The 10,182-nt window shown below is 32.4% G+C and overlaps 1 protein-coding gene across 4 annotated transcripts in view; it reads left to right on the forward strand.

The window, feature by feature from the left end:
- Nucleotides 1-10,182, forward strand: part of LOC118184990 (carboxypeptidase D-like) — a 741,090-nt gene that overhangs the window by 708,741 nt on the left and 22,167 nt on the right. For all 4 annotated transcript variants that reach the window (XM_085817300.1, XM_085817297.1, XM_085817299.1 and 1 more), the window contains 3 exons: nt 3,591-3,764; nt 8,421-8,573; nt 8,733-8,875. In XM_085817300.1, the coding sequence (XP_085673426.1) occupies nt 3,591-3,764; nt 8,421-8,573; nt 8,733-8,875 (470 nt within the window). The remainder of the gene's footprint in view (nt 1-3,590; nt 3,765-8,420; nt 8,574-8,732; nt 8,876-10,182) is intronic.

Here is a 10,182-nt window from a genome sequence, read left to right on the forward strand (position 1 = left end):
TAGTCTCTAAAATGAAATTTTAACTCAGAGTGTAGAAATGTTCAGGGTTTTATTCTAACGGAGGACACGAGCAAAATTAACTATGCTGTCACCTGAAGCAGAACCACGAGTTTTACAGTTGCTAACTGGATGTACTACACTACTCTACCGGTGAAATACAACAGAAATTATTTAAAACATAGGATGCTGAGAGGCTAGTGTATTATGATTACGGAACCATTTTATAAAGATTAGCTAATATCATCTTATTACTGCAAGAGATCAACATAAGTAGAAGCAGTGGGTATGAAGACGCAGTTTAGCTGATTTTGAACGAAGTATGATTGTAGGTATTCGTAGGAGTAAAATTATTTAAAACATAGGATGCTGAGAGGCTAGTGTATTATAATTACGGAACCATTTTATAAAGATTAGCTAATATCATCTTATTACTGCAAGAGATCAACATAAGTAGAAGCAATGGGTATGAAGACGCAGTTTAGCTGATTTTGAACGAAGTATGATTGTAGGTATTCGAAGCAGTAAAATAATTTGCTAAACGTTTGCGCATGTGAAGTTCTTGAGAACAAACCGCTTGGTTTGTGTTCGTCGTCGCTTGCTAGACATAGATCTTATAAGAAATTTGTGTTACAAAGTCCATAGTTAGGATCTTGTAAGAAACTTGTATTACATGGTCCATGCTGCGGAAGGCTCGAGCTTAGGGACTAAATCTGTGCAAATGGATAAAACTAGTTTAGTGCAGGACAAGAGAGGGTTAAATAGATATATAAAAGTTGAATTGCATCTAGATACAGACAACGACCTAATCAGAAGGTCGCTGAATGCAGTATGTTTCCATCAGCTTATCGTTAATAGCAGCAGAATATCTATTTGAAAACCTTTGCGCAAAAACTGTTTTGCGCGAGAACCAACACAATTAAACTGATCCACTTTGTATGTGACCTCAAGAGTTAGACAACTGATGGAAAGTAAAAGATCATATGGTGCGATTTAAGCAGGGTAAAAATATGCAAAAGGCAGCCCAAGAGCATTATTCTAAATACATTGTTCCAACATTTTAATCTTGGGGAGGCTGTGGTATTGGCCTGAAGATATTTTAATTTTGTAATCTAACTAATTATTCTCACTCATTTAAATATTTTATAAGGCATTTCTCACGCCTTCTTAGCATGCCTTCGTAGTGTAGTGGTCAGCACGCTCGGCGCGTATTCGAGAGGCTCGTGGTTGGAGTCTCGGCTAAGGCGTTGCTCATTTTTCATCTCTCCGGCTTCGAAATATCATAATGTCTCTACAGTGGCGCCCGAACTAAAAGGGCGGTGGATGATGATTCTCCACCCCCCAGGATTCGTCATAGTCCCCTAATCCTCAGACGCCATTTAAAAGGGGGATGGCGGTAGACGCGTATTCAAGAGGCCCATGGTTCGAGTCTTGGCGAAGGCGTTGCTGATTTTTCATCTCTCCTGCTTTTCAAAAAATATCTAATGTCTCCACAAGTTTACTTCGTTAAAATGGATATTTGCAACCGGAAATTTCCAGAAGTGCTCCATACTACTAAACACATACAGTTAGTTCACTGATGGCTGGAAAAATAGAACGACGAGTTCATTTTGATGAGTTGGCATATGTAATCACGGATTTTAATGCATTTGACAAATTGTGGGAAACGGTCAAGAGGGGCACCTGACAACTGACTACTTAACCTTCAAATCATAGTGAAATGGAATGTACAGTTATGGAATATGGTCCCAGATTTCTCAAGCCACCTTCCAATAATATCATAGAATACTAGCTTTGGAAAATAAAAGAAATCCTGAGAACAAAATATAATGTACTGAATTCGTGGTCAATATACATTAACGTGTATGTTCCCAGTTATTGATTTTCGGGCGTGAACGCTCAGCTGGCGAGACACTTAGTCGACAGCAATTAGCCGACAGGACATCTAGTCGACAAGACACTGGCCGACAGCACGTTTAGATGATAGCGCAAACATATAGCCGAAAATCATGCGACAACGTTCTAATAAAATTTGTTCATATTCATCTGAAAGAAAGGGCTATATCCAGGTACCTTACGAGGAAGTTTATGAATAAGTATCATATTTTTGACCTTATTCTATGTTAAAGAAATTATGAATTTTAAAATTAGACTAAAAAAATATTTTGGCTTTGATTTTGAAATCAGTTTCAAAAGCAATGAGACATAGGTCTCTATATTTCGTAAGTGGAAAAGAAAATTTCAGCATCCATAATCAAATAAACCACACCAAACCGAAATAAGAGATGCATGGCTGATTACTCTTGAAATTGATTTCAAAATTTACGCCAAAATACGGTTGCCTTTCTATTTAATTTTAAAATGCATAGTTTCTTTAACGTTAAATAAAATAAAAGATTTATTAAGTATTTTATTTAATTAGTTTATGAACTATAATTCACAAACTTCCTCGATGGAAGTCACATTTTTTTAGATAAATGTGTACAAATTTTACTAAAACATTGCCGTATGTGTTCTGTCGGCTAAATGTCCTGTAGGCTGAATGTCTGTGTCGGTTGAATGTCCTGTCGGTTGAATGTTCTGCCGCTTAAATGCCTTATCGGCTAACTGTCCGTATCAGCTTTAAATGTGCGCATCGGCTAAATGTGAGTGTTGATTACATGTCCTGCCGGCTGTACGTCGGTATCGATTATATGTCCTTTCGCCTAAATGTCCTGTGGGCTAACAGTCCATGTCAGCTAAATGTCCTGTCGTCTAGATGGTTGTCGTCTAAGTGTCATAGACCTGTTGTTTGTATCTAATGGGTAAATGAATTATTAAATGAAGTTTAAAAATTGTTTAATTTTTAATTTCTCATTTTTGTGTATCTGTCCATCTCCATCATTTTTTATCATTATGCATGTAAGCATATATTTGTATGAAGATGGCCTATCATTACCGCTATAAACCCGAATTTTTGATGTGGCGGGAATAAATTTAATCCTCATATTTACTTTTATATTTCATCAGTGAAATGCCCAGCTTTGAGGTTATACTGGACTGTGTACATTTTAGGGAAAAGATCTATTCTGTTTTTAGTTAGCTAGAAATTTTTAGATAGCTTTCTATATTACGTGTTTGCGACTCATTCTGTGTATTATAAATGGTGAGGGCTGTATTATATTAGCAGGTTTCATAACAGAGTTATTAGTAAAATTATTGCTAAGAGAGGAGGTAGTAATAAGTAGTGTTATGAAATTATTAGAATATTGTTTACATATCACAATAATTTCCTAACAATTATTTCTGCATCAAATCATCTGCTACATGTATAACACTTACACAAAAAATAACCTAATACGTGGAAAATATTAAAGTTTTCAAGAAAGAGCTAAAAATATTATTTTAATATAAAATACTTCAAAATGTGTTTAATTGTGGTGTAACATAGTGTATGGAGTTTGTGTCGGTTAAGCTATAATTTAATAAATTATCGATTTATATAAATATTATGAATGATTTTTATTTATGTATCGTGTTTGATTGCTGATTTTAGTTTTATGTACACTATTGATAACCGTTATTATTTCAGTTTTATGTATTTTTCCTTTTAGTGTTTTCGACTTTTAGTTCACCTTCCTTGACGCCAGATGACGACGTTTTCCGACACTTGGCTGCCGTTTATTCCTTTAATCACGAAAATATGCACCTTGGAATTCCCTGTAGAGATGGTACCCCCGGTTTTCCCAACGGCACCACAAATGGTGCTGCTTGGTACCCTTTAACGGGTGAGTAACAAATAATAGAATTATTTTGTTTCCCAAACTTAATTCTAAAGCAAAACCTTTCTTTAGATCAGGCTGATTAAAAGCAGACTGCAGGATGAATGAATGCCTGACAGAATCTTTAAAGACACTCAATTCAAATTATGAATAGATCCGTTTCTTATATTTGAAAAAAAAAAAAAAAAAAATTGAGAATGAAACTGACTAAGAAAATGTATTCTTTGTGAACGTGGAATGTAGATTTTTCCTTTTTATTTGTTATCATTGTTCCAGGTCCTCAATAATTCAGTTACCGCATTAACGATTTTTCGGAAATTAATTTATCTCTGCATTCCGATTTTATGCTTGACATGTATTCTGATTTGTTTTATTTTTGTTTTTCCAATTTATTTCATTTCACGATCCTTTATCAAAGGACAAACAAAAGAATTTTGATTCTAATATTTAGGAAAACAATAAATTTATAAATTTGAGAAATAAATACAATTTTTGCATTTATTTTAAATAAAAATAGTTTGAGTATTTGAATTAATATAAAAGTTTTTCAGAGTTAATTTGATGACGGGCTCAATATTTTCCTTCTTCAAACATTTTGATATTACTTTAAAAGTAACCTTTTGTACGTGAATGATTGTAATGATATTTATCTGTGGCAGACACTTTCTATTATCAGTAAACTTTTTAGATACTTTTATTGAGTTTTCCTATTTATGCTGTCATTCAAGGAAGATTTCATTAGAAATATCTACCCTATGCGTGAGAAACGTAATTATTATTTTGGAGGTAACGTTTTAGAAACATATTAGATGGAAATGTTTTAATAGAATACATTGTCATGATCTTTTGAAAAAAATATTTTCTAAGGTGTATTTCATAGTTTTATCATGAAAATATAAAATCTTTTGCGTTATGCTGCTGGTTTGTTGTACTTCTACGAGCCAATGAAGAATAATGAATGAGAGAAAGGGTGGATACTGACTTTTTTAGAACCTATGTTGACAGTTCACTTGCCCAACGCCAAACCATTTCGAATAAAAACATTTGAAAAAACGAAGTATGAGCTAATTCAGAAGTCAAACAACAAAAATCAGCATTATATTTACAAAATTTTCATAGGACTAGTTTCGATGGTTTTACCGAACCACCATCTTCAGCTGCAAAACCGCAAATGAAAGAGATAGGAAATAATGATTAAATAAGATAAGAAAGCCTGGACAAGAATAAGCAAGTGGCGCCATCTGTTGGTGAAACCAGAACTAAAACATAATTTTTTTAAAGGCCGAAGGCAAATTTGGATTGGAATTAGGATCGTTAACTAGAACAGAAAGATTTTTATGAATGTGAAATGCCTCTAAAAAATCCACTTCTCCAATGGAAGATGTTTTTTGAATAATTTTGGCAGCAGTCTTAATTACATGAAGTATGAGCTACTTTCTCTCCGTGAGCGAACTTCGCACAAAAATTATTTCTAATGGTGTCGTAATTAAATTCGTAACTAGAGAGAGTATTTGCATTTGAGCCTATTCTAAAGTACAATCTTCCGAATTAATTTGTGCGTGTGGGATACTGGTGCCCGAAAGTTTACTTTAAACATTGGCCTTATTTGCTTGTAAACATAGGATAAATTAATAAATATTCCAATAAATACCGAAGCAATGACAAAAGAGTACTGTGATGTACCTGTATTTTAAACACTAATGAATATTATACTTCATGTAATAATATAAAAAGAGATTAATGGAAGTGAATTCAACACTATCTAATGATGCCATGTGAATACACTTTGTCTGTTATTTATTTTCTATTAATTTACTTTTGATTCATTTTCAGATTGTTTTTAAATTAATTTTCAACTTCTTTAATTCTATAAAAGAATTAATTTATTTTTTCAAGCAAATCTATATAGTGTAGCCATATTTGAAAGATATATGTATAGTGTAGCCCTATTTCTATAAAGTATTTTTTAATTCCAAATTGTCCCTTGATTTTATTAATCGTAAAGTGTTTCTAGATATCTACATTTTTAACATACACTGAATTATGAGGAAGAAAAATTCCCCAAATTTGTCTCAAGTCTTTCGTTTAATATCGAAAGGCATTTGCAAGTTCTCTAAAAATCTTCCATCATTTTCTATATTCTTGAGATCACCTTTTAGAATCACCTTTTGTCACCTCTTATAACGGCGTAAACGTGTTCGATTATGTGTTATCGACCAGATGGTACATGTTGTATAGCAGACTGGCGGCATACAAACAGTTTCAGTATGCAGTTGGGTAGTATGCACTGAGGGACATGAAGCCCCCGAAATAATTTTATGCAGCCCTCGAATGTATTTTATTTAAGTAATTGTTACAAAGAGATTTTAGTTAGTTGAAGTCCGTGTTCACATTATTTTCATTACTATTAAAAACAAACGTGAATAACACCTTAAAATTTATAAATTGTTCTGATATCCCATATATAATGTAATTCTTTTTTAAAGATCTGAAGATACACATTTGATTAACATTATTTATTAGTAATTATCCAAAAATGAGTACTCAGTTACGAATTTTTACACACAGAATTTGAAATACATTTATATGTGAACGTCAATTTTTCACAACTGAATATTTATAAAAGCCTATAGGTTACTATGAACATCTACAATCTGATGAAGATAATTTCTAGTAAATTTGTTCACAGCACGGACACTATACAAACAGACTTTGTATTTACGTGAAAAATGTTTAATTATTTACATACAGATATAAGTATCATAATTTATACGTCGTAGAAAAATTCAGTAAATAAGAGAAAGAGACTAAGTTGTCAATATATATTCTCTTGTCCAAATTGGAAAGTTTTCATAATTTTTTTAATTTAAATTTAAATTAAAGCAAGTTATTTAGTGAATAATTAAACATATTAGAATTCATTTGAAGTATAAGATGGTCGTAAAAAACTTCTCCGATATACGAACCCTCAGAGGCTTATCCACTCAACCAATCGAAATGAAATTTCATATATTGTTATTTGTAGGTTGTGTTGATTTAAAACAATAGACCTCTCACGGTTACGATGACAATGAAAAAAATTAAAATTTTTTCATTGGCATCATCCACGTTTTCCCTGCAAAAATTAATAAGCGCATTGAAAAAAGCACAAATGACGCTGAAACATACGACGAAAATTGCCGGCGTGAAAAACTTGCAAAAAGAGCATTGTAAAAGGCCAATGACAACACAAGAGATGAGAGGGATAAAAAACTTTCATTGGAGTTAATTTTTAAACATGTTCACTGTTTCAAGATAAAGTCATCTCTCGTAACTCTGAAATGTTTTGGCCATCCCGATTTTCCGACCTCACTCCGATGGATTTCTGATTCTGGGCTTATCTGAAATGTAAGTTGTACATATCAAATCCACGAGATTTATCATAATTGTAAGATGCCTTTACCCGTGAAGTTATACAGATTCCTCCTGCGATGTTATTTTCGTCATTGTTATCACTTATCTCCTTACTTTTAAATTACCTTCATAGGATCCACTCCTGTATAGAAACGACATCGGCATAGAGTCGAAATTGTTTTCTGGTCAGCCTTACCGATACTGTATTGATAGAGAGACACTTGATTCTATGCAATATCGGTTTTGTGCAACATTCCCTTATTTGGGTATTCAGCTTCAACTGCCAGCATGAAACCACACATCATCAATTTCTCCTTAATTGCCAAACGGACAAATATTATTATTTCTACACATTTTGTTTTTCATGATGCATCACTTGAGCCTCAGAAAGATTTCGAAGTAAGAAAAAGCATTTTAGCTTTGTTGTGTTTTTGATATCTGAGAATGTTTTTAGCTAATTTAAATCACGAATTATTAAGTGAAATAAAAGTTGCTATAAGTTGAAAAAAAAAAAAAAACCTTCATATTTTAAGTTTCCTATCTAACTGGTTTATAGAATTTGCAGTAAATTTGATGTTTAAACATATTTAAGTAAAATAATTTCAGTTCATTAGAGGCAAACTAGTTCGAATGAGGCAGCCGATGAAACAAACTGAAAATCTGGAAAAATTATATATGTGCTTTATTAACAATTCGACATGCGCCAATGACAAGTAGCCATTGTCTCAGAATTTTTAGTACATTTATGTTATAGTATAGGTGTAATAGCGAATATCTATAATTATTTCTATATTTACTTCACCTACAGTTAATTAGTAAAATAAATTTGATTTGTCAGTGAGGTTAAAAGAGTTTTAGGTTTTTAGCGAATGTGCCTGAGTACTAATTTGTTCTCAAAATAAAGGAATATTTTTTAAATAAAGAAATATTTTTAAAATAAAGAAATATTTCTAACAAAACAAAATATAAAAATTTAATCCAAATAATGACACATTGCTCCAAACTTAAACTGAAAAATGTGGTTGCTAGTAAGTTTTTGTTTTCGGATTTAAATTCGGACTTAGCTTTCGGGTATCAATTCGATTCAAACTCTTTTATTCTCAAAGTGTCATGTCTTTCCAAACCCTAAATCTAGTAAAGTTGAGAAGAAAAATTTAGCTGTAATTGTTGATAAACTTGAACTTTGAAAGAAAATTCGAAAAGAACAGTTTCCTCCGAAATAAATTATTTTTAAAAATTCCTTTTACTGAAATCACCTTTTCTGAACAGGTGGCATGCAAGACTACAATTACGTCTGGGGCGGCACGATGGAGGTGACTTTCGAGATATCTTGTTGCAAGTTCCCGCGAAGCACCGAAATCCCTCGGTATTGGCAGGAAAACAGGAAGGGCTTGCTTCACTTCCTAGGGGAAGTGCACAAAGGTAAATGTATTTCTGTCTTAAATATGATGGTATGTCTAATATTGAAGGTTAATTTTTCTGAAGTTAGTTGCAAAAATGCTGTTTACTCTTCTTGAATGTGTAATTTAAAGGACATTAAAACCACATGTTTAAATGTAAATTTTTTCTTCTCTTCCTCAGGCGTGAAAGGATTTGTGAAAGATTCGAGTAATAACCCCATTCCGAAAGCTGCCCTGAAGATTCGAGGTAGGGACATGACGTTTTATTCTACTAAAAGAGGAGAATTTTGGAGAATTCTGTTACCTGGATCGTATATAATAGAGGTAACTTTCCCATCAAATTTTCATAATCCTACTTATTGAAGGAGCTTATGATGTTCAGAATCCCTTACGTCAGTATTACCAAATACATGAAATGAACACTTTATTACATAAGATAAATCCGCGTAACTTGTAATTTCTTTCTATCATAATTGTTCTGGTAATGTGTCGCAAATTTTTCTCTCATTTTTCATAAATTTTATAACACTTTTAAATTAATATTATTCTTAAACACTTGAAATAATGTTTAGAATATGACTGAGCTGTTTCAGATTTACATAGAAGTGGACTTACATCGGATATTACATTCTGGACTTACATAAAAATCAAATTTATGTTCTGAAATGCTGAAACCTTTGTCTGAATTGAATTATCTCTTAGAGTTATATGTGCTTAGTTATTTCTTTCATCTTCACTGTCTATCGCTGAAAGATAAACCTATTCCTCAGATTTACTCGCATGGCTACCACGTCTATTGATGTTGCTTTTGTTTTTTGTGTTAAATCGTTAGTTTCTTAATTTAAAGTTTTTTATTTTTATTTATTTATTTTTTTATTTTATTTATTTATTTTTTTTCTCTGTTTTGTGTCATTTTATGTTCTATTTATTGTTATTAGTTTATTGTGTCATTTTATGTTCTATTTATTGTTATTAGTTTATTGTGTCTTATAATTCTGATTCATAGTAAGAACTATGAAATCTACTTAATTGTATTACAATGAAAGAAGGATAAGGGTGATTCTCAATCACAAAGGTTAATCAGTGGAGGAATATCTGTCTCCTCTTTTAAAATATCTTTATTCTTGCATAATCTTCAAGGGAGTCTAAAATAATATTAACTGTTAAATGTGACTCCCATTTTTGGAAATTTTCTAATTATTGTTATTCTTACATCTTTATCAAGCAAACATTTACATGTTTAGAAAACGGCCGAGTGGTAAAGACGCTGAGCACTGGTAGTTCGGTCCGAGGTGCGAATCCCGCGAACGGGCTGGCTGCATGGGCGTTTTCGTGGTTTTTTCCATGTATAACGTGTATACGAGCCAGTTTCCCTTAGAATGTCCTCCACGAAGGCATCCCTCCCTTTAGGCAGATAGCCCTTGTGTGATTTGCCATAATTGAATAATCCAATCCAATCCATGTTTAGAAAAGCTTGCTAATTCTTTCACGAATACGTGCTCCGTTTTCTTGTTGGAGAACGGTAATACAATCATATTTTTAAATACATTTGTACAAAGGTTAAGAATTAAACAAATAAAAGAAACTTTGAAACGATACTTGCTGAAGCCACATAATTAATATTCTAATTA

This window comes from Stegodyphus dumicola, chromosome 5 (genome assembly GCF_044657685.1).
Source record: "Stegodyphus dumicola isolate Sdum_Otavi_A_Nest chromosome 5, ASM4465768v1".
Lineage (NCBI taxonomy): Eukaryota > Metazoa > Arthropoda > Arachnida > Araneae > Eresidae > Stegodyphus > Stegodyphus dumicola.